This window comes from Nomia melanderi, chromosome 2 (assembly GCF_051020985.1).
Source record: "Nomia melanderi isolate GNS246 chromosome 2, iyNomMela1, whole genome shotgun sequence".
Classification (NCBI taxonomy): Eukaryota; Metazoa; Arthropoda; class Insecta; order Hymenoptera; family Halictidae; genus Nomia; species Nomia melanderi.
Window position 1 is genome coordinate 23,390,470 of NC_135000.1, and position 25,940 is coordinate 23,416,409.

Sequence of the window (25,940 nt, forward strand, 5' to 3'; positions counted from 1 at the left end):
CCCCGACGTCAAGAGCATATTTTTCACGAATGCGAGAGACTAAACGATTCCGAAGCGGATTGTCCGTGCGTTGCCGCATCTTAGGAACATACACGAACTCCGGGGCAAGGAAAGGAATACGAAGGAAAAACGAGTCCGTCCGGGACCCGAGCCACTTCTTTAATCAACGATTCAAACAGCGCCAGCGCAGCGCCCGGGAACTTTTAACAAATGAGCGCGCCGCGAGCTTGTTCCGTGTTTTTTTAATGAACCAACTCGGCGAATGTTAACGCGACGCGTATCCACGGCCCGATGTCACCGCGTTACCTTCCTCGTTCCGCCATGGAAACTTTCGGGGTCCCGTGACACGAGCTTCCCCGAAATAATCGCGAGGGAAGATAAACGAGAGGCGCCAGTTTTTCGAAAATGCTGCCTACAACGTTTTCTCCCCAGCCGCGCCTCCGAAAACTGCTACTCGACGTTTTTACTGAAAAATTTCGATGTTCGGTACAATTTTTCGCTTATCTTTACATTTTATTATTCCATCTCTGTATATACTCATATAATTTACCTCTAACAATATATAACTACAAATTACAGTTAGCATTATCATCTCCGTCTTAACTCCAACGTAATTTACTTAACTTTGTACTAAAGGGACGCCTAGATTTACAAATCTTCTCTTTTCGCGAAAGAAGCAAGTGGAAATAATACAGACGGTACTTTAACTGCTTCAAGGAAGCAGAATTATAATTACCTCTGAATAGAAACTAAACAGAAACTTCGTTCGTTCCGCTACAGCTTGACATCAAAACTTGTGCCCGAGTATCTGAAAACAACGCCACGCGGTCGAAGCACGCCGCCATCTTGCTCACGCGCGGGCCCTTCTTCTCCCACTCCGTCGTCCATCGTAACGCTTCCGTCACTCTTAGTTACCATGGCTGATTCAATCACGCGCGTACCGTGAAAATAGACGGGGAACGCCGGAAAATAAATTTTCCCGAAGAAGTTCATGGAAAGCCCGGTGACCATTAACCGTTGCACGTTTCCGTCCTTATTCTAATCACTTCTGTTCCCATCCATTCCCCTTTTCCAGCTTCACTCTCGCGACTTCCCTCTCTATGTGTATTTTTTTGTGGATTTTTGGCCTGTCGTTTCACCCCTTTCCACGCGCGTGGTTCCCGTCACTCGCCCACGTCTCTCCTCCCTCTCTCTCCCCCGTTCCGCCGTTTCAGCCCGGACCCTCGGGGGACGCAGCTCGGATAAAAAGGATTAATTGTCCGCCCTCCCAGCAGCTTTCTCTTTCGGCGGAAAGCCGATACAACAGCTCATTATCGAGGAGTCCCGGTTAAAGGGAGCGGTTCCTGCTATCTAGGTGAAAATCGTTGGCGAGAGATTCCATATTTTATTTCGAAACCTCTTCCCAGTTTTAACTCTTTTTGATCGGTACATTCTTCTGGTGGAAGTACCAACTAGATCATAGAATAACACGTACTCGGATAGAAAGATCACGTTTTAATCGCGATAATTTTGAAAGCAAATTTCGAATACGAAGAAAACTGTAAAAGATCTGAATTTCATTCAAATTTAAGAAGACCACTAAGGATTAATTGTCATGTTTTCTACTAGAATTCTTTGAAAATTAAAGATAACCGTGGAACATGTTAGAAAATCTAAATTATCGATCAATTATGGTAGGATCTCTAACGGAGAAAGGAGGGTTTGAAATTATCGAAGGAAAGTGGAAATTGCGCGTCGCCCGCGAAGGGTTAACGATTACGCGTGGATTTTGCGGATTCTATATTTCAACGGTTGTGCCCCGGGATAACCGCGCACGTTAATTGAAAGCAGAAGGGGAGGGCTTCTTCGCCAGAGGCCCCAGACTAACGTAATTTGCCGCGAGAACTATGCGCTACTCGCGAGTTTTGAAACATTTAACTTTCTAAACCCGCTCCCTATAGGTTCGGTAATCGAATGGCGAGCGATAATGCGGCCCAGCCACCGCGGAAGATACTGCGATCTATCGTCGATGAACCCTTCGATCCTTTGGAACCTGAATTCCATTTATTTCGATTGAATATACGTCGTTGATGTTACCCTGCTTCGTAGATTTTATTTTCTACATGATCCTATCGTCGAGTGGAAGTATCCACTACTTATTTTGCCAACTATATCCGGTATTTTCAATAGACCGAAGTAACGACCACTAAAATCAAGGGATTGAACGACCCAGAACCTTTTTAGCAAATTGAGAACCGTCTGTTAGCCGCGTAATTGGAACGAAGGTCGAATAAACAAGTGTTGCCCGAAGAAAATTAAGTAAATGTCCCACTTCACATCATTCCCCTTCAAAACTATTCGTTTAGGAACACGAAGAAGCTAATAAGTATAGAACAAGCTTAAACTAACAGATGAAAACATCAAATAGAACATCCAATATTAAAATATACAACTAATAGGGCGATCAAAAAACACTGTCATCGACTTTAACAAGTTCTAATCCACAAAACTCAGAGCACAAGATTATTCTCACGAATATTTAATATCGCCAGGCAATAAAATTCGTATCCATCGCTGTCGAGACAGGTCACGCGGATCAGAGTCACCCCTGACCCCGGCGGAATCCATAAAAAGGTTTCGCGCCCCATCCGGAAGAACAATATCGGGCCACGAGTCCATGGAGGATCCATCAGGCGACGTATTAGCCCGTGAAACCGCCTCATCAATCTTCCCCGTTCATTTCTATGGGTTCTCGGACGGCGGCTGGCTGTCATCGCGCGGCCAACCCTTCGGCCGCCTCGCGAAACACCCGGCGAGAAGAATTCCCGGCCGACCGACCAGGATCCTCCGGGCCAGACCCAGGCAAAAGTGAATTTTCGAAATCCGCTCTTGGTTCGGCTGCGCGTACGTGCCGAGCATTTGGTCGCGGCTCTGCGTTCCCGGCGCGGCACCGAAATTTTTATCACGTCCCGCAGCGAACTTATTGCCCGGGGAAGGGATATCGATGTGCGAGCCAGACCCTGTGTCCGCCGGAGATTTTTCTGTTTCTGTATCCCGTCGCCGCGACGACGCTAAATACTTTGATATATCGGCGCCTTCCGCGACTGCACTCTTATCGACAACCATTCCTGATCCTTTTAAGCATCGACGACGATATTTCATGCCGGAGAAACGTAATCTCGTGAAATCACTATTTTTTTTCGAGGTGTCAAATCAAAGCTGATTATCGTTCGACATGATTGAAGAGTTTCACGAGAACGCAGACTCTAGAATGATTCGTTTATCCGCTTATCGGATTTGTTTATCAACGAGACACTTCTTATTGTTACACTGAAATGAGCAGAATACAGAAATGGACGTTTGCATGAATAATTGGGGACCGTTGTAAGTTTAAGCTGAAATATTAATTTGTCGTAGTATTGTTTGTGAGCTTATTTAACAGGTTAATAAATAAGGTTTCAGTGTTTGATGGCCCTCGTCAGGGATGCACATCGAGAGAGGAAGTTTCGTAGATATAATACGAACAATGATTATGATTATATGAAGCTCCCGCGGCCACGCTAATTGGGGAAGGAATATTAACAATTATTTCGTGCGACGGTATAATCGGTTTACAAAATGTGTAAAATCAGGGAACGTTTCTTCATAATTTCGCGCGCGTTCGAGAACTGTTTAACAAACGGAGCCGCGAGATAAATACGAAATTTCTCGTTACACCTACAAATTGGCCAACAATTTCGTGAGGGGCTGGTTCAATTACCATTCGGATATTTCTCTGCCGGCCGGCGGTTTTAACAAATTTATCCGCCCCCGGTGCGGATTCTCCAATTTCGTTAAAAGTAACATCGAACCGGGGCCACAGCTCCCCGGAAACCGCGTTCCGCAAATACGATCCCTGATTAATTCAGCGCCGCCGGATAATTGAATGTCGAATTTTTACGCCGCGTGATAAACACGCGGCGAAGCAACGGTTTATTCGCGCAATTTAATCACCTGACAAATTACTTTCTGATTTCAGGGCATCGCGTGGGGCGAGTGGTCGCCTTGGTCCAAGTGGTCCAGCTGCTCCAGGTGAGTGTCTCTTATTTCCGAATTACCACTTGTCCCTAATTAACCCTCCTACGCTTAATTGAGTTTTTCCATTCATTTCGCCCGCAACATTTAACTTCCGCTTAAAACAACGCCACAGTCGGTCCACGAATGTTCCAACAATTTCCGGTTCCCGAAATACAAATTTCGATAGATCAATATCGAAAGGAAGTTATTCCATTTATAATAACGTTTGTTCTATTCCTAAGTAGATTATACTGTACGAAATTTCATTCTTACACGTTAAATGCCACGTCAGTCACCTATGGCTGACGCTTCTGAATTAATCAAGATGTTTAATTGATAATAATGTAATATAAAGATTGTAACGCCAAATAGTAAATAATTGTAGCCACTTTTCTTTGCTAAAATAACCGTACAGAGAAATGATCAAGATTATCGATTACAAGACAGTACCTAAAATCCGGATGATTCGATATTGCCTCAAATAAAATAACTCTCACAGTATCAGAAAGAAAGAAATGAACAAAAATCCGTTCTCTGAAGTTAGCTTGTGCTTACATCTCTGTCTCTTACTCTGTATTTAAAAGATATACCGATATTCTACTACAAAAGTAACCCTGTGCAACGTGAATCAATGAATAGGTTAATTTATCGTGTTACTGTCATTTGCCAGGAATCTTTTCTTCAAAAATCACGGATCCGATCCGATTTCCCTTCGACGGGGGGTTTCCCGTCTAATATCGGGTCGCGACGCAGAGCCCGGTACACCGGCGGAATGTTAAGCGTTTCAGAACTCATTTCGGTAGCGGCGAGTTCCGGGCGGCGGGCAGCTCGTTTTTCAGTCGACCAGAAACGGCGCAGACTGCGCCGGCAAGTAATTTATGACGCTTGCTACTGGTGAACTGCACTCGCCCTACCCGGAGAAGCTTATTGTATGATGTACGGGGGGGTGGGGGCGTACATTCGACGGTTCCGCCCGACGACCGGTAAATCTTCGTTTCACGCGACCCGATACAATTATTAAAATTTTTTCCGTGGTCACGGCCGCCGATTTACGGCGCGACGCAGTCCCCGAAACGTGCCGCGGGAAATACGAATCACGCTTCACGGAAAGCGACAAATGAAAATGTATGACGCTTGGGCCGGCCAAAAAAGGGACGTAAATTTAACAATGATAACGACGGTCACGTTCATTCGCTGAAACATCTCTTTTTTCAACCCGTTGCTCTGCGAGCTCTTTCTCAGCTTCGCAATTAACAATTTACAGGAAAAAATGGAAATTCTAGGATTGTTCTATACTCGAGGAAAATGTGGTTGACGGTGTGATGATAATTGGTGACGGGAAAGTTGCATTAAATTTGAAATGAGAAGAGTGGAGTGGTATTTGTGTCTGTTGGATTTACATTTGATATTTTTACCACGGATCTGGCATGCTTTGCAAGGCAAGAGGTTAAGAATGAGATTCGATACATGAAATAGAACCATTGTATCATTGGGTTGTATAAAAAGAACACTTTAAACTTTTCGTTCGCTGTCTGCGTTTTGAGGACGAATTAAAGATTTTTAGAGAGTGCAGTGAGTTTATATCTTGAGATCTGGGTTAGGTGGAACTGGGAAGTCTCATGTCGGTGACTTTTCGTCATGGATTATTCAAAGTATTTTGAAGGACTACTTAAGGATGAAGGATGTTTCCTTCCTTCGGTTGAAAATGTAGTTTTAGGATAGCTGTATTCCCGGCTTGCAAGAAATTTGCCAACGACATGGATTTTCTTCTACTTAGACGTTTCTGTGTTTTAATTTTGGAGTCACCGACCCTCGATGCGACGGTGTTAAACTTTCCACGATAAAACAATATTTTTAAACCGGACGCCGGCTTTAGTATTATTCGAGACGAAGGGGCTCTCAATTATTCACGATTCACTCGTAATAAATTGAGAATGATTTGCGCGACTATTGACTGAAACTGCTGAGCGCCGCGTGTAAGTAATAACATTCATTATGGGCGTTATTGCAGAGTTTTATTCGAACATCAATTTGATGATCAAACTAAACGTGACAATGGCGAATGATCATTACGCGAGCGCAGTTAAACGCGAAAACGGGGTCAATATTACTGATCGGTAAACCGTGGATTTTCTGGATTTTTCGCGAGTCACGCACACACGCGCGGCCGCGATTGTTTAAAATTCCATTTCAGTTAAAAGTTCCGACGTTTCCATTGAGATTTTCGTTTTAAATATTCCGTGACTAACGGAGCCATCGATCGACCGCGCAGAGTGCCTGCCCGATATATTAATTCGTATAAATTTTTCCACGGGAATTCTTGCGCGTACGCGTAAACATCAGCAGTTAATCAATTAGCGTTATTGGCCGTGTAAGACTCGAGTCGCTCGAGGGGCAGGAGATTCGAACGTGAGCGCAAGTCGAATCGTAACTCGCGGAAAATTTCATTAACTCGAACGCGTGCGCGGCGGGTCGGTCCCGCTGAGTTATTCGCTATCAAGAGCGAGCCGGGAGTTTGTTCGAGAATTTAATAAACCCCCGGATAATTGAAGATGACAGTCATTAGATGAGCGAAACACGGCTCAGAGATTTTCGCCGAGTGTTTAACGGAAACAAGGGTTTGAATACTGGTATTCAGCTTGTCCCGTTGTTCCCGCGAGAAAGACGACTTCAGGACGGTTCAGGGGCCGTTCTAAAGATTCGAGGTGTTGACCCAGAATTTTCCAGTCTGATTGTGCCAGTTTGTTTCGGGGGAGAATGCGAGAATAAAATGTCGCGAGGAGAGCAATCGTGGAAATATAATATTGAGCGCAAAAGAAACGTCGCCCGGGGAAATGAATTAACACTTTCATGGTATTGCTCTCAAATACCACGGTGCACATGCTTCAACGCGAATAATTTGAAAGATTGACGAGTGCTTCATTCGTTGTACGCAAAAAGTGATGAACGAGAATTGGTGAATATTCTAAAATAATGAATGACAATGCATCGAAGTGGACAAATGTAATTTTTAAGAATATTCTATCTAATTTGAAAGGAACGAATCAATCAATTTTCGATTGAAAACCTTAATCAGAATCGGCATTCCACCTTACCTCTTATTACCGATGATTTAATGTCTTTTCCCTTCGTTGAGTAAATTTCATTTGCACGATTATATTGTACGCTACATATTTATTCGTTTAATTTATCATTAACCTTATAACACGAAGCAGTATCTGAACTTCTCCTTTAATATCTGTTTATTAAAACGGTCCATTCGGAAACAACCTGCGCGTTTCAAGTTACATTCGGAATCATTGATCGAGCTCAACGACGGAGAGTTTTCATTTCTTTATCTCCGCCTTGCCGTGTACCGGCGACATTTAATTTCGAAATTGAAGCGGGCACGGACGCAAAGCACGAAATTCCCCAGGCATCGACGGAAGTTTTCGGAAACGAGGTCCCTTTGAAAGCAGTTCGCCCCCGCGAACGTTTCGTTGTCGCGCGAACTGGAGGATCCTCTTCGTTATGCATGTTCCCTCTATTCCATCGCTTTTAAATTTTAAACCGTGCCGGGTATGAAACAAATTTTAAGTAGCGACGTCACGTTTGCGAACTACCAAGAGCTGCAGTGTACCGGAGACGCGAGTGCCAGTTAAACTCTTGCTGCGAGTCGGGCCGGCGTCAAGGAAATGCTCGCGACGTCACTGCGATCCGATGCCTCGAATTTTCCGATTATATCTTTTTCTAATTTCCTGTGGACCTTCTTATCGTTCAGACGATTATTTCAGAAAAATTCTTCGGTAGTGTTGCTTCGAATGTGACCGAATGAAAAATGTTTTAATAAAATCTTAGACGTTGCTAAGAAGCTTCTAGACTATTGACAGTTCTGAAGTAGCAGTATTTTGCATGAACAAATTACGTAATTTCGAAACAGTAGCTATTAGTACAAAGGAATTTCAACGTTCACACAATACAATCACACATTTTTCTATAGAAATACATAAATCGATAGTATTATATATAGATTATATTATATAAATTAATAATGACCACAGTTTTTCAAGTTTTAGATATAACTAAAGTCTCTTATCAACGCAGATTCTTTCACAGTCAACAAAGTTAATTATATTAAATAAAACGAGCCTCGAGTGCGAGTATCGTAGAACACTCAGCGAAGTTTCCATTTTGGAGTCGAGCATCAGAATACTCCTAACGGTTCTGAATATAATTAAGGTGGTCCGATATTTAGCTACCCCCGCCTGTTGTCTTTTATTTCATAAACGCTCGTACACAACGGAAGTTTTTTAATTATACATGATATCCGCATCGTAGGAGCTGCGGCGGAGGAATTTCGCGGCAGCAGAGACGCTGCAGAAGGAAGCCTTGCAAGAATCGCCCGTGGAGTACGAAATACAAGATCTGCAATCCAGAGGTGAGTCTAAAAGTGAATGTCGCATTTTCATTGCACCGAAACAGGAAGCCCGGAAACATTTATTTATCCTTGCATTTGATTTTATCATCGCGTTTCCACTGAAATTATTCTACCAGAAATTAATAAAAGAAGCAAATCTCAAATTCACATTTGTTCAATAACGCATGACCGAATAACATTACAAGGATTCAGTGCAACACTTATACATCCACCGTTTTTTCTTCGCAATTGCATTCTTCAACTTTAACACTAGAACTACTGAGCACATAAACTGACTTTTGAAAATTTCATTATAAAAACTACAAACGTGGATTTATTAAGATTTGAATTGGTTTAAATGTCGACTTACGTATTACTTAATCAGCTTCTTTAGTAATTCCTCGAAGAGATATCAGCTCTTCGGTAATCGCAAAAGAAAAAATCAAGGAATAGGTCATTTAGTGTTATACGCGATTGCAACTCCGAATCTGCACACCGATCACAGCAACCTCGACCGAACCTTTCAACCGATCTTCCGCGCGAAGACCAAGAAAGGAACTTCAATATATCCATCGTAACGCGCCGCGCTCATTCATCGCAGCAACATTTGCAATCGAGACGATCGCAAAGAGGAATGCGCGACTCCGCGTCCCCGACAAAAGAGCCCAGCCGGCTCTCGATTTAATTATTCCAGTCGACTTTTTCCCCGCTATCAATTCCCTTCCTCCATCGTTTCGCTTCTCGCAGCGAGAGGTATACTATACATTGTGTCGCTGCAGAATTAACATTCGCGAGTGCTCGCGAGCGGTAGCGTCCCGTTTGGCGGCGCCCCAACCCGGTGTCGTGCCCTCCGCTGCTCGCGGAGATGTAAAAATGCTCGGCCGTTTTGCATAATCGATAAATTCGCTCCAGTTTATCGGGGAAGGGAACGTCTCGCCGGAAAGGTTAGAGGGTAGCAACCTCCGGCGAAGGAGGGTGTCCCGAATGGCGGCAGGATCCGGCGGCATGGCAGATGAAGCGAATCGGGGACGGCCATTGCTGCGGTATACGCTGCCGCGACGCTGTCGAGCGTGGCGCGGACGGCGGCTTCAAAAGTTCCCTGTTAAACGGCGAAGTTAACTTTGTTTCGTTGTTTGTCGCGAGCCGCAAATTTCCCCCAGTTACTCAAACCCCACGGTGCCGTTATAATCATGCGGATGTGGGTGTGCCGGTTGCCAAAGCGCAGGCCGGGACAGACGCGGGGAAAGAGAAAGCCGGCGGTTGAGGCTCGTTCGCGTCGCGTCGCGTCGTACCGTTTCTCTTCGCGTGACAACTTGCTCGCTGTACGCATCATTCCTGATAAAGGATAGCGGGAAACGCGGCGCAACCATCGCGCAGCCTGGCTCCACGGCTCTATCTCGCGTCGCTGTTTCGTATAGACTCGGTTTCTCTCTGCCTCCCTCGCCGCTGTTCCCGTTCCGCTCGGCGAATGGAATTATTTTGATAAGAGCGATGCTTTCGCTGCGATCCAATATATCTCCGGAATATGCGGGAGGGAATGGGTTGCGTAAATAGAGATATTTTATTATTTTTTTTCGTTTTCCCTGTTTTATGCGCGCAACACGAATGAAATATTTTCTGAGCCCACGTGGTGGATTTCATACATTGCGCCGGCAATTTGATACTGTTCGATGATAGAGTTTGTAAGGTACAACGTAAGGTCGGATAATTTCGCGTTGACTGGAGACTAGTCTGGATAGAGCAGAAAGTGGATCTATTTAGTCAAATGTTATAAAATATGGAAACTATATTGTATCTCTTTTATACGGAACATTTCGAAATCATTGTTGTCGTCTGTATGTTTGAGACTGATTTTGGGAAATTATTTCTTATTGACCGGAAATATGTATTTTTCAGAAATGAACCGAAAATAGTTATCCACGCGAGTTTCACTCGTGGCCTAGTCTTCCTAGAGTTATAGAAGTAATACAGTTAACTTCTCGATTTCTGATAAACGGTCCATCGTTATCCCAATAACTTCCCGACAACTTCATTGGAGCCCGTATCGCACTATTAAATCAACAATCCTAACAGTCCTAATAACGAGCCATCGAACGTTCGTAACACCTGTGTATCGCGAACTAACCGCAACCGTGCTTACTTATAAGCTTCGACGTTCAGCTCTCAGCTCCAGATCTATTAGAAGATTCGAATTTTCCAAAAATTACGCCTGTTTCCTTCCTCTGGGTATTTCACACTCGAATAAGTCAGGGTTTCAAGTGAAAACCACCCCGTTCACGAATTGTAAACCTCCATAATTTTACTTTAAGATGGCACCAAGAAGCGACGGGAACACAGAGCCGCATTTACGACTTCTCTTTCGAACGAAGGAAACCGATGTAAGATACGCTGATGGTCGTAATACCTGTTCACCTCACTCCAATCTCCCAGTACTCGTAAAATGTGAGTAGCGAGAGCAGGTTATACAACTATTATGATTATCAGCGTGTCTCAACACTCCTCTGCTTTCGAAAAACAGGCTATAACGGAACTAAAATCGCCGCAGCTAACAGGCCATTAATGTATTTAATCCTAGTAACTTCCTCATCTGACGCTGAAACAGAGATATATTCGTATCATCTTATCTCAATAACTTTTCCGTTGTAAACACCGCTTTCCAAAATAAACTATTACCACGTTTAATAACGTCAACATCTCGCCGTCCACATATTCATATTTTTCACGCAATCATTCACAATCCAAACATATAAAATCATTCCGCGATACGAACTATAAACAAAGCTATCTAAACGCTCATCAGCACGAAAGAACTTTATAAAATCAACTGAAAATTACCAATCAACAAATTCATCCATACGGAACGACCATCAAAGTACCCAGAAGACCTAAAGCCTTTTTAGGTCAAAGCAACCCCTGACAAGGCCTGCGCGGGGTTAAGATAATTCAAACACCGGTGGCCGCCGTTATCTGTGTGCAGAGGCGCGTGTCAAAGAACAGAGGCGACTCACGGCCGGCAATTAATTATTCCTCGGTTATCGCCGGCGGCAACACGGACGGTCAGAAATTACGCGTATTATCAATTCAAATTCGACGCGTGACGGTCAGCTGCGGTTGTCACGTATGACCGTGTTACTGGCTGCCGCGAGTGCATGGAATACGCGCGCGGTCCTGCAGTACAGCCCCGGCCGTAGCCCGGGGGATGCACGGATGCAGGTGACCCGACCCATATTCCAAATCTGGGCCAGAGATTCGACCTCCCCCATTCGCGACCGTTCCCCACCCTCCACCGACTCCAGCCCTACCGCCGCGACGGACACGTGGGTGGCCGCCATCCCTCCATTGATACCTGCCAACTCGATATTCCTCGGCGAATTTACCCCCGGCGTTTTTTTGAAAGGCTCCCCGAACGGAATAGAAACCGGCGGCGCCATTGTCTTCGACAGCGCGCCGCCGCTATCGCTGTCCACCCACGAATCCCCTCGATTTCCTAAGGAACAAAAAAAAAATAGAGACGCTACGTTGAACGGACCGCAGAAAAGTTGCGCTCCGGTCTGTGCGGATCGTGAATTCGAGGCTGGAAATCGATATACCGTGGGTGTCCTTTTTGTCAGGTGACAGCGTGTACCGGCGTTTTGATTTTCGTGCGACGAATGGAATGTTTGCTTGATAATTTTCATTTTTGATTGATCTTCTTTTGTTCTTTGTGCGAGTTGTTTCGTGGGAAGAGGTTAGTTTGGGTTTGAGTTTTCGGGGGTGTTTTCATGTATTTGGTTTCTATTTTTCTTTTAGTTTGTGATTATAGTAAGGATCATTCATGTGAAATTCCGAAATTCTTACGTTCGTTTCGAATGTTTTACATTAGTGAGATTTGTAGGTTTTATTTTTAGTCGATGGTTATTTCATCGAATCGGAAACCTTGCCTCGATTCGATGAAACATCTGTCGAATAGAAATAAGATTTACAAATCGCACCTGTGCCTTTCACCTGGCATGTACAATTAGATTCTGTTTAAACCTCCTCGAGACACGTCCCAGTATTTGCACAGCAGCGACAGAATAATTCGCCGAGTATTGAACGCCGCATCTAGAAAGATTGTAAAATGTAAATTTCCGTGTTCCATAACGAAGAAAGTAAATCACCGTTCGTTATTTATAGTTCCTGAATTGAATCGCTTGTCTACGATTTCATCCAGTGCGTCGCTCGTCTCATGAATATTGCGAAACGAGGGTGGGCACTTTTCGCTGTGCGATATTGCGCAACGAATGTTATCATTGCCGATGGTTAATCAGTCACTTCCGATGCACGTCACGACTCGATATTCGTTCTCCACTCCTTGAATCGTCTCTGTTTCCAATCGTTCAACGCGGTCGTTTGTTCCCGGAGTTCTTGGTTAACTGGTCTCCCGGGAGTTCCGGGCATGAAAATTCACGACGCTCATTTCGAATGGAAAAGTGCAGAATGTCCTCGGTGTTCCGCACCGATAGCGCGCCACCCTACGGACCAGATAATATTTTCTTAAATAAGTTACCGCGTTACGATTTTCGGAAAACCAACAAGAAACCGTAGATATTCAGTTGCTGCGAAAGAAATTCGTATCAATAAATAATTAATAAGTAGACTACAAATTTGTATAAAAACCAAAAGTTAGATCCGCGGGAAGCTAGAATATTAAAACAGCAATCGCTATGAAAAATCTTAATTTTCCAATTTCCCTTTCCTTAAGAAAACTACTCTTTCTAGAAATAACTTAATAGCTACCAACTTAACGATCAACGCCTTAAAAACTAGAATCTTTAAAACCAAACAACCAAAACATTCTATCGATCTACACATAAGATTTATAGAAAACATTAGGACTTTCATCGAAACTCGTTTTGTAGTCTTAAACCGATACAAACTTCAACCTTGAACCTTTAACCATCCCTTATTAACCTGCAGTTACTTCTTCCTTAAATCCTGCACGAATCAATTATACCCACCGTATAATTGATCTCGAATCCCTGAAACTTCTCTTTTCCAAAACCCAGCAACCATTCACCGAGCGTTCGACGAATCGTTTACCGACAATGCACGAATGCCCGTTCGAACCTCAATTTTGCCGGGACGGGGATTCGTTCGGTCGTCGTAAACGCACCGTGCACAGGGTGCAGGGAGTGCAAAATTGCATCCGGAATTTTCGCGGAGTCGTATGGAAACGGTCTCTCCCCTTTGGTCCCAGGTGAGAACGTTCTCGCCCCGTCCCGTCGTGCCGGCGACGTGACATTTCTCCGGAGGTGTGTCGGCGTCGCGACGCGTCGCCAACGTTTTCCCCTCCCCCGCGCGGCGAGCTGGCTGCGCCCGACGTTCGTAAATGCGCCGGCAACAAAGCTGTCGATAGGTTCCGTTCACAAAGGCGGCGTCGATCCCGTCGGTCCTCCCCCTTTTTCTTCCGGGCTACGACGGCCGCATACGTAACGCGTAATATCTTTCACTTAACCAGCCTCGAAACCGGCTTTATTGGGGCTTTGTTGCACCGATTCCTTTTCCGGCGATCCACCGGCGAGCCGGGAACCGGTAAACGTGCTGTCCATTACGGAACCCGCGCGGCGCCGCGACCAAACGTCCACGAGAGCCCGAGAGAAATGAGCCGGACTCGCTGGGAATTCCGCGAGAGGAATTTTCCTCCTTCCCTGCCGCGGGGAATCGCGGAAATCCCGCCGCCTCACGCCGAGAAATCGATCCGCGACTGGTGGAATTAATCTCGCGGAATCGATGATCGATTGAACCCCCGGCTCTGCTTTCACTCGTCACCGTGATTGTCTGCACTCGACAGTTTGCTTTCGACGCTGAGAAGAATGGCGAGGTTTTGTTTGCGTGTATGTGTGTGTGTGTGTGTGTGGGGTATGCTTTTTTTAGTTTCATGGTGTTTCGTAATTGGGGTTGGAGAGAATTTGTTGTTCGTTTGTTAGTGCCAACGTAGACACGTTTGATTAATGCTTGAACCACTGTGCAATGGAGATTACATGTTCTCAAATTTTATGAACAAGGGTGTAGCGTTGATTTTGTGTGATCACGTGACTGAAGTGGATTTTATTGTTTGATTACGCCGTGGAATTTATAGTCGTTTGGAACTAGGTTTAATTAAACAAGTTTTGAAGGCGAATTGAACTTCTTTGGAGTGTTAGTTTCTAGGAGTATGTTTCGTTCTAGTATTCGTTAATAGAGCGTGCGTATTACAATTATACCGGTCTGATTTTCGAAATTACTTCAGGAAACCGAGTTCACGAGAGCACTAATCCGTATTATTTTAATGGCGATCGGGGTAGGAAATTTACGACGTTTGTTGGAAAGATTCAAAGCGATGTATAAAATCGGAGAATGGACATTTTATTAGAGTGGGGCAAATACTTGTGGGAATGCTACGGTTTTTATGAACTCGCGGTCGCGTTTGACGGGTACGCGGTAAAATAGACATTTTCATCCATTTCATCACGGGATTTTCATTCGCCTGTGCGTAATAAAAATGTTCATTGAGGTAATAAGCTTCTATGAAATTCTTGTTTCCTTAATTCATGTGGAATCCGCATGAATATCCACTCTCTACTTATCCGGCATAGCATATATATATCCTTGAGAAAAATACAGTGCTCTAAAAAGTTTCAACTTCCGAACGAGAACGTATAGACGGATGAGAAAATATGAAGCCGCGTACACAGTCGAAAAGAAACTTGAGCCCGTAGTTGATTTCAATAAAATCTTCTGACTAATGCAACTTTTATACCAGAAGGAGAGTTTACTGCGCTCTCGTTGAAACCGTAAAAGACGAATTGTAAGGCTTCACGGAGAATAATAAAAGAAGAAAAAAGAAGTAGTCCGCCGGAAGAGAGATTTCCAGGCCGCCATAAAACGTTTTGATTTCCGAAAACGGTGATACCAAGATTTAATGGGTTCCCGATGTTAACCACTCGAAAAACCTTGCCCATACAATCGACCCCGCTGTCCCAACGAATTCATTTACTGCAGCGCACCCTCGATTGCGCCCTAAATTAGGTTCCCGCACCATTTACACCCTCTGTTGTACAAGCACCGATGCAAATGCGGCGCCCTGAGCTTTGAAAAATTGTGGTCCGATAATTGCCTCTCCCAGCATCACTGCTGTTGATGAAAACAACTGTCCTCGAATACCTAAACGAGAATCGAAAAACGAATGTCGTTACGCGTTCAAAACTTGGAATAGAAGAATAGAAACATCAATTCCTTATCTGATAAATTAAATAAAATGTTAGTATTACAAAATCCAGTAACCACTCGTTTCAAAGAACATTTCATATCTGAGTTGTTGAAAAATAACAAATAATTTCTTCGATCGAACAAGTTACTATATAGTAAACATCTTTTTAATTCCTAACATTTATTAGTTCTCAAACGTTCGTAATCCATTGATTATAATACTACAATAAATTAAATAATATACTGTAATAAATATTGTTTCTTCGGTCCCAGTCTCAGTCAGATTAGGACGCCGCGTTGCGCCTACCCCACAATCAGACCAACAGGAATCAGCCGGCATCCTCCTCCGATGGTGTTTATTTCGTTCGCAGCCAAGGAAAGTGTTCGTTCCGAAGTTTCGTCACGTTCTCGCCCGCGAAACAGCACGGATTCCCCGTGACATCCCTCGTTCGGCCTGATGGACAATCATCCGCGTTCCCATAAGTGGCGGACGCTTCCCCGAGGCTTTTTATGATGTCGCATCCAATCTGACCGACGCAATTGACAAATCAGACACCGGCGAACTTATATCCCCCATCAATTCGGTCTCGACGGACGGACACGCGCCGCCATGATTTTCTATCACTACAAACGAAATAAACGCGAACTGTGTTCTTTTTACGGTTGCCCCAGAAACGGTTCGGCGCGGTTCGGGGAGCTATACGTCCACCCTTCGACGATTTCCACGGGCCCCGAAGATGGAACGCCGAAATAAACGGAGGCTCGCTCGTTCGCTTTAACCGGAAACAGGTTTATTTTCCCCTATCTCGTGACGAAGGTGTTCGACGTCGGTTATTGATGGATATTGCGGAGACGTTTCCCTGCGCGGTGACGTTATGAGTAGGCTTACGACGAACGGCAGCGGAGGAAAATTGGGGGAGGAGGAGGAGGTTGTTTCCCTTCGGAGGAAATTCCCCGGAGGAATATCGAAGCGTGAACTAGGTTGACGCTGCTGTGGATTACTTTGAAAGATCAGATCAACGAATTGAAACGCTTAAAGTCGCTTATAACCTGTTATTCGCGTAACTTTCCAACGTTCACCAAAAATGGAAGTTCCGCCGCGATAAACGTAAACACAATTCACTCGCTTCACGGTGCTATGGATCTAACAACAATGAAATATGATAGAATTATTAGAGAAATTGAGAAGTTACGGGAAACCGAAGTTCGAAGTCAATGAATTTGAACTTAACCTGATAAATAATAGAATTCTTATCATCGAGGACATAATGAAGATAAACGAAATCTCAACGAAAAAGGATAGTCGGAATATCCCGGAATCATTACAAGAATCCGGGCAGCATTCGAGGACTGGGGCAAAGCCGGAGATCAAAGCGATAGGGGGATAAATTTATCGCCGCTGCCCGGAATAAAACGCGAGATTACGCGGGAGGATATCGTCGACCGGGAAGATTTACGCGTGCCGCTGACGAACAAATAAAACGACAACGCGCCGGGAGGAAATAGAACGAACCGAAAACGAATCGACGGAAAAACCGGCGAGGAAAGAGAAAGTATGGGGACAGGGAAAGTCGACGGCGGAGAGGGAAGAAAATATAATATTTAACGCGCGGCCGCGCGATCCGGCGATCTGTTTCAGCGGGACTCGTCAGTCCGCCGAATGTAAATTCGACTCGCAAAGCGCTGCCCACGGTTATTACTAAACCAAGGAAAGGATTACGCTGAATAGAGGGATTACGGTCGAATCGGGGAGGTGGCCGAAATTGGAAAATTTATGAAAACCTTCCGACCGTTTGGCACCGGCACCCGCGACGCAGCGTACGGGGGTATTTATAAAGCAATCGAAGACACGTCGGCCCAGGCGAAATATTAATAGGGTGCAGGATTCGATCGGGCTCTCCTCTCTCCTGACCCCGGTCGGTCCTCCGGGAGGCCGTGACGGACAATAATTTATCAGCGGGACGATAAATTTCACGTTAAAATCCAGCCGGAAGGGATTTACGTTCGCGGGTTACCCGGAGACCCCTCCATTCGCGCCTCCAACCCCTATATCTCCATCGCTGTCGGATCCACAGTTCTCCGGTCTCTCCCTACGCCCGGTATTTCCGTTTCCTTCCGATTTAAGAATTTCTACAGCACCTTGTCACTTGGAACATCTAAACTGCCGCTAATAAAATCGAGGATATTATTATTTGTTATTTATGTTTGCCTTCAACCCCTATATGTATATCGCTTTTCCGTCTACAGATTTACTGTTATATAATACATCCCGCATTTTTCTGATTTGAGAATCTTTATACGATCTTGTTACTTACTGAACGCAACGAAATTAGTGGTAATATGTAGGATTGAAGATTTTAACTACGCGAAACGTCGATCTGATATGAAATCGTGAAATAATTCTTACATTTGTATACTCCAATTTAGCTGCGCGGTTCGGCGACAACCTGCGACCAGAATGCCCGGCGTATTAAAATCCGCGGGACGCCATAACGACAGCGGAGTGAATTTTTAAATTCCAATATCATAGATCCGCGCGCGATACAAAACAGAATGGGGAGGGGGTGAACGGGACGGACGGAGGAAAAGGGAGTATTCAGCGGGAATATTGATAGGATTGTTTTATTTCGATGAGTAATGCGCGGCGCGATAATCGCGGTCAATAGAAAGAGCCATACGGAATTTTGAGTAGTCGCCGCGGACATTTATCAGCGACGCAGCTTGAGAGTCATGGCGATTCCTGATCGACTGTTCCTTGGGAAAGAAGTTTTTTGCAGCTTTCCTTCTATCGGCCATAATAAATACCATGTCTGTAACTGTTTGGTGAATTCGCGATCGGTACAAGTTTTACCATCAATAAAATTAAACAAACAAAACCCATTGCAATTGTTTAAGAGTTACTTATTAAGAAAATTTGTTGCAACTTCGTTTCCATTAGTCAGTTACAATCAAATTAAATTTAAACTAATAATACCAGGTCTATAAGCTTGGTGTATTATAGCCGATAAGAAGAAATTTCACTGTCGATTGAATTGAAAAGAAAAATCATGTCGATTCCTGAACGCAATCAACGCCATTCGATCTCGTTTCGCGCGGAGGAACAACGAAGCCATTTTTTCGCGGCACACCTCACGATCCCGGGAATCGTTTGACAAAGCGGCGGACTCCTTTCCCGTCCGATGATGAAACAAGAGGGAAGAATACGGATCCGAGATAGTGGCGAGCGGGGCCAGGGGCGTAAAGTGCCCCGCATTTTCCACCAGTTTCGCCGACTAACCGCAGATTGCTCGAAATTCTTTATACCCGTTGCCGGAGCGAGAACGTCTTTCGTTCCATTATTTTTGTCCTCTTTCATCGACGCGTGAACAGCACGGCGAAGGATGGAGAGACAATACGAGAGACGCTTCGTCCTTTCAACGAACTTCTCTCGGTATCTCGCGGATTGGACGGAAAGACGCATTGTACAATTCCAATTGTAACGCCACTTTACTGTTTTTTTTTCCGTTGAAGATAAGCGAGAAAGGGTGGTGACCTCTCGCGTGTACATAACTTTCCATTTCCACTCTCTTGGCTTCCGGGGAATTTATTTCATTTGTTGACAGGTTTACGCGAATGTTGAAATTTAATTTATTTTATTTATATTTGTTTGTTTTAGTAAAGTACCGTTCGCTAATAATAATTATTATCCATCGAAATATTTAACAAATGTCAATTCGATCACATTAATTTCATCCATACAAAGGAATGTATTGAATTAAAAATGGAGGATGAATTTGGTTAATTTTTGATGAAGTATTATTTCAGTGGGCTTCCCGTAGCTGTATTTCACGTAAATATTTAAGAGCCTCGATCGAATAATGGTATTTACCATTCAAGTTAAAACATTAATGAAAACTTTAAACGATTTAGCGTAGAACGATATATAAATTGAACTGTATCGTCATCGGAACTCGTCCAGCTAAAAATGCTCTAAAAACACTAAAAGAATTTTCCGTGTTTTTTTGAACCTCGTATTCCACGTTCCTTTTAATCTTCGTCATATGTGTAAAATATTATTTCAACAAATATACCCGCTAAACCTGATTCGATTCAGTTATACCGAGTCCAAGCGATCTTATTTTTCCCCGAAACAGTTACAATTGTTTCATTGAATAAAATCCAAACTTATTCTCCGGTGTACAAAAATATGATGTTGTTTCGCGGGTGAAAATCAAGTGTGAGTACATTATACGGACAAACTGCACGGCTCGGAGGGAAGGACGCGTTGCAGCCACCCATGCAGGAAATAATTCCGAAGATAAAGCCGTCCGTACGGGCGAAAGTGATATCGTTATGACTTTTATTAGAGTATTCGGAACTTTACGGGGACATTAATGTCGCGTTTAGTACCCGTATCGTAACGACGAGTTCTGTTACATCGTTGGCTCGTAAAATTGCGAAGCTCCTCTCCCTCGACGGTGTACAATCTCTTTTATGCATCTATTAATATTATTGTTTCCCTTCGCGCGATACACCGGTCAGATTACGGAGCAGTTTGAAAACGAGAATTAATCTGTTCCCGTATACGTATGAGAAATTTCCGTTGCATCATATATGAGGAAGATAATGCGGAATATCAAATAGAACGCAAATGAAAATGTTCGTTCATCTGTAAATTAAAAGAGCTGCAATTAGACGGCACGACGAGGGAGAGAAAGAGAAAGAGAGAGAGAGAGAGAGGGAGAGATATTAATATCGCATTCGGTGGAAGCAGAGACCACGTTGGCCCCGGTTACACCGCAGCAATTATAAATAATAGAACTTCCTTGCCAAGCGAAGTGCATTTAACCCACGTCTAATGCATTTCTTCCGTTTCCTGCCGTGTCGGGATAATCACCAGCGACTCTGTATTTGTCGTCCTGTTTGTGCGTCCGAGTTTCTCGCGCTAACGCAACGGTTCGCCGATCGGTAAAAATTAATAGGGTCCTCCGAGCGGTAATTGTGGATTCATAGGAATATATAAATTTCATACGTCTATACGCGATCGGGAGATCTAAAAGGATCACGTACACGCGTAATTTCATGGCGGAAAGGAATTTCGCTGATGGAAGAAATACGGGGGTGGAAGAAGAGCACGAAAAGGGACGCTACACCATTAGCATAACGAAACGGAGGGGCGTGTAGTGAATTCAGATTCATAGACCCCTCGATTCTCCTCTATCTACCCAGTTGTACTTACAAGGGGACGAATGATATACCTGCGCGAGGATTTTTGCTGGATTTTGCACACCCATCGAGAACTGAAAAATATTGAATGAAGGGTAGCTGTTGGTGTGGATGCTGGCAGTCTTCAGCAATAGGAATTGTAAATACAAATTTGAACGATTTTCTGTTGAAATGTTAAATTACTGATTGTTCCTTTTTTGTATAAAATTGGATATATTAATCTGACAGCATTTGTTTGGACACACTGCTTAGTTGACAAATTTAATTCCTCAAGGTACATGCTAGAATTTATGCAAAGGTTTCTTGTTAATTTAATATAGACAGTGATCATTACTATATAAAATTATCAATCTTCTTTCCTATTGTTCGATGTGATAGTTTCTTAATTATGTGGTTACCCGGAATGCAACGAACGAATTTATTAAACCCTTTTATTACTCAACGCGTGAGGATCGACGGGTAAAAAAGGGGAAATCAAACGTAACGAACAAATGCCTACGACGAGTAGTGTTCGGCGGATAGAAATCAATTAAACGAAATTCACGATTAACGAGACGCGCGCCGGTTTTTCGTGCCGGGCGTTGAAATCACCGGCAGCGCGATCTCAAGTGCGCGCGCGATGGAACAAGTGCGTTTAACGAGAGTATTATGCAAATGGTGAAATGAGGTACTCCCCAAAAAATCTCTCTCATTCCATGAATATACAATACACATACAGAATCTGGCCCATAAAATTATATTCGAACGATTGCGAAATAACGAGGCATCAAAAGATTAAAAAAAAAACAAATACCTCTAACTACATCGCGCGGCTAATGAATAATTCTCTGAATCGAACAGACATCACGACCAACCTGTAAATCCGTTAGGCGCCACGTCCGATCCCTGTTTCGTTGCTGAATATACTTTACGGTTTCCCGAAAAATTTTAAATAAACCAATGGACATTAAAGCCCTCCGGACGAGGGACATTAATTAATTCGGCACGTGTAACGCCCACGGAATCGGGCATTATCGCGTCAGTAATTCGGTTAGCACTAATTTTATGGCAGCCACGTTTGTACGGCTTTGCAATAATGAGCAGCGACCGACTCGCCCCCTTGATAATAATAAATCGAAATATCGATCTCCATGGCTGCCGGGGAGAGGGCGGGAGAATCCGCCATAAACGCGCCTCGTCGCCGCGATTTATAAATTACGGATATATTTCGCGGACCGTTTCATCGGATATTAGAATGCCGATCGTTCGTTGATCGTTATTGTCAAACGACGACCCCGGCAGTAAAGCGGTGATCGATAGTGATTAAAATAATAAACGACTACACCGCAAATCAATTCTCTTGTCTGTTATTTTCATTCGCCAAGCGTCATTCCATTTTCGTCGCCGGAGTCGAATGAAACGAGACTGCTTAAAATATTGCTTAGCGAAATTAATTTGACACCGTCATTCTCATTGAATCTTTGTAAACTAATGAAAGAGGAATCCTCTAATCGATAACACATTTTCATCGTTATTCCGCGAATATAGCAAACATTGAAAATTCTTTCGTAGAATTTCGTATGAAATTTGAAGGTAGCCAGATAGTTCGTATATTCGAAAGCATCAAAGGCGAGAAAAATATTTATACATATCACACATGATATATTAACGTCCCGAAAGTAACAACAAATCCCCAGAGGCGGCGGACACATTCGCACTTCGCCTCTTCAACCTAACACAGACCATTTCGAATATCACGAGAGCGGTTCTACAAAGTTCTCGAGTTCGTATTAAAATTCCGCCGCAGCAGCGTATTCGGATTCAACCGATGAGTCGCGAGATAAATTTTTTTCATTCCGGTTCCTTTGAAACGGAGTAACGTTGATTCCGTTCCTGTCGATCCACCGGCAGCGCGCTTTCTTTCAGCCGAAATCCGGGACGGGGAAGAGCTCGGTTTGCAATTTCTGACCGCGGCCGGCTCGGAACCAGAAACAATCGATCCGGCGGTTTAAAATTATGCCGCGAACGCGTCCGTCACGCTGCGCCGGGGCTTTGAACGATGCAACAACATCGATAATGCATCGACGCGTCGCCGCGCATAGCGCCGTCCACGAGGACAGGCTACAGACCGACATGTGTGCACATACTTCCGCTTTCCGGGCGATTAATTTTTTACGATCGGGTTTGATCTGTCTAGAGGCTACGGGCGAAGAACTTTCGACCCGTTTACATGGAACCCGACGATCCTCGCCGGCCAGACGACCGATCGGTGAATCAGGGACGCCGGAAAGCCATTTTGTCGCGTGAACGTCGATATATTACACTACGGGGCCGTAGCTTGCTCGGTGGAAAAACGTATCTAATTTTCGAGATACATCGACTGACGGAATATCGATTCAAACTCAGCTTACCACACAAATTCTGTGCATAATTCTCCTATTTAATTAGAATAATAGCTACTACTAACGATAAATAGTACATACTTTGTAGTAACTGTAGGTCTGAACAAACAAACTTCACACAGTATTACAAAGGAATTTCATTTTATGAGAAATGAATAGAATACTGAGTAAAAGACATCTACGAGAAACCTCGTTGGAAAGAATAATAGATTTTTGAACTATTTACGGTCGATTCGGTTTCCCGAAAGGGACGTCATGAATCTCGACCAATCGGTCGATCTGATTAAATTGTACGAATCATACGGAAATCGTTTAACGAGTGCGGGAAAAGTGTGAGATTTGTCAGCGTCCGATAGGCGTTTCGACACGATCACGAAAGAAGGTTTTCGCCGGTGAAGAATCGGGCCGGGATCGAGCGATCGCAACAGACACGTTTCAGCGACTTGGCGACTCCTAAATCCCGGTAAAGCATGGCCGGCGCGCATCGACGGGACGTTGAAGCATCGCCGGCGTCGGGACCGTTGCCCGGCCGTATTTTTCATCGATGGCTCGATAATCGACCGCCTTTGTCTTTCCTAACGTGTACAAGCGCCGCGAGGAATGGGCTACCGCCGGGTCGCATGCATGCCGCGAAACCGCAATCTCGGTCACGACAGAAGGCTGCGGTTCGGCTCGATTAGGTTTCAAGGTTAATGCGGTGTCATGATGTTCGCCGAGGATCATCGCGTGCCACCTATAACACCATTAATAACGGCGACGTTCATTTCATCGATAGACATCGTTCCGATTAACACTCTGAGCCTGGTTCTCGCTTAATCGAATTCATCCAAGCGTTTATAGGGACTCGTGACTCGGATTATTCCCTTATCGTGATCTTATATTCGTACCGGGGCAGATTAAACAACACTTTCTATGGTTCAGCGGGTTTTATTGGGCATTCAAAGGTTTTAATAGATCGGACGTTAAAATTGAAAAATCTTCTTGCAGTGTTATAAAATACACATCGCTCAATTTGTTTGACAATCTTGTATTATCTCTCGGTGCGTTTGTTTATTTATATTTATTTATATATTTGTTTATGTGTCGTGATGCAAATGTTAGAACGAAAACGAGACTTTTTGGACGCATCTGTGTTATTGATAAATCAATGCTATTTGATTCGAGCAAATCGGTGCAAATTTCTAGGTGATAAAATCTCCTATCTTATTGATTCGCTCTGTTGCAGTTGAATTAATCTCGGAAATATTTAGCAAGTTTCTAGTAAAATACACGTTGTGGAAGTAATGAACGTCCTCATTACAGCGAAATAACGTCCGATATTGCTTCGTAAATCCGCGGGGGGTTCGTGACCGTACAACGTCCAAAATATGTATTATGCATATCGAAGGAAAATATTCCAGGATGCAGCCGTATTTTCGCCCCGCTCCCCCGTCAAAAATAAATATTTTACCGTCGCCACGGTCCCGTGCACAAACAACGAATATTATTTTCCTACGGGAACGCGGCGTCCCGGCGACCATTTCCACTACGCGAATCGATAAACAAACATTTTTGGCAGCACCGGTAAATCAAGAGCTCGAGATTCACTCGCGTGCCATTCACCGGTCCTAACGCTACGTGTCCACTTCAGGGTTTCCCCTTGAACAACTTGAATGTCAATAAGTAATACACACTTTGCACATTAACCATCGATACATTACATTCCAATTTTACATTAATCTCAAACTATAGATCTTATCAGCAAGGGAAGCTCCTCCTTCAGTTTAATCTTTACAAATCGTCCCCTAAAAACCTGAATTTCCATGAAAGTCTACAACCCACCAAACAGTTCTCTAACACATTGTGTATTCAGTAATAAATTGTTTAAGTTCACTGAAAGTGTAGTAAACCAAAGAAATTTATGTAGAAAACTATTAGGAATAAACACCGTCGAAAGTCACCTTTGCGAACATAGCGACAGAAAATGGCGAACAGAACTGAAATACTGAATGTTTCGAATAAATAACTCGCTTTCACTCTTTGTCGGTAGTCGAGGGTTGAACGATCTCGCGGCAGGAACAAATGAGAAAAGGGGTTGAAAAGTTCTCCTCGGGAAGAGGGGGCGGCGACACAGGCAGCGCTGGGACGCCGAATCGACGTTCCGTTTTGACGAGCAGTGGCGGTCCCACGTCTGATGGCAATCACAGAAATGCATTCAGCGGACCGTGGAGAGTGGCGCATTTCCGTAGACCAGACGTCCGCGTTCTGCCACGTGAATATATCCCTTTGTGCGTGCACGCGTACCGCGGCCGATTGCATAGGAGCGCCGCGGTTGTATGCAGCCGGCTGTGCAGCGGCAGCCCACATCATCAGTGGCCGGCAAAGGACAGCGAACGCGAATTAACCGGGGATCTGAAAGAAACCTGGGCCGCCTTCCGAAGCAAATTGATTCAGAGCTGCTGCGCGTTACTCGCGTGGCTCGAAAGTGAAGAGGAGCGAGGGGACTCGGCCAGTAACAAAGACGTGGCGAAACTAATTTCGCCATTACTATCGTAGGAGAAAGAGAATTTTATCTGGAACAGTGTAATTATTTTATGACAACTCACAATAAAACAATCCACAAATCAAACAACGCTCACGCTATTTATACGCTCAGATGCTCTTATCTTACACTTTCTAGAACATTCTGTCATTACCATGCATTAACTTCGCGTATATTTGGAATATTCTAGGTT

The 25,940-nt window shown here is 44.1% G+C and overlaps 1 protein-coding gene across 7 annotated transcripts in view; it reads left to right on the forward strand.

The window, feature by feature from the left end:
* Positions 1 to 25,940, forward strand: part of nolo (ADAMTS-like no long nerve cord) — a 275,704-nt gene that overhangs the window by 187,426 nt on the left and 62,338 nt on the right. For all 7 annotated transcript variants that reach the window (XM_076374403.1, XM_076374407.1, XM_076374405.1 and 4 more), the window contains exons 3-4: positions 3,998 to 4,050; positions 8,353 to 8,452. In XM_076374403.1, the coding sequence (XP_076230518.1) occupies positions 3,998 to 4,050; positions 8,353 to 8,452 (153 nt within the window). The remainder of the gene's footprint in view (positions 1 to 3,997; positions 4,051 to 8,352; positions 8,453 to 25,940) is intronic.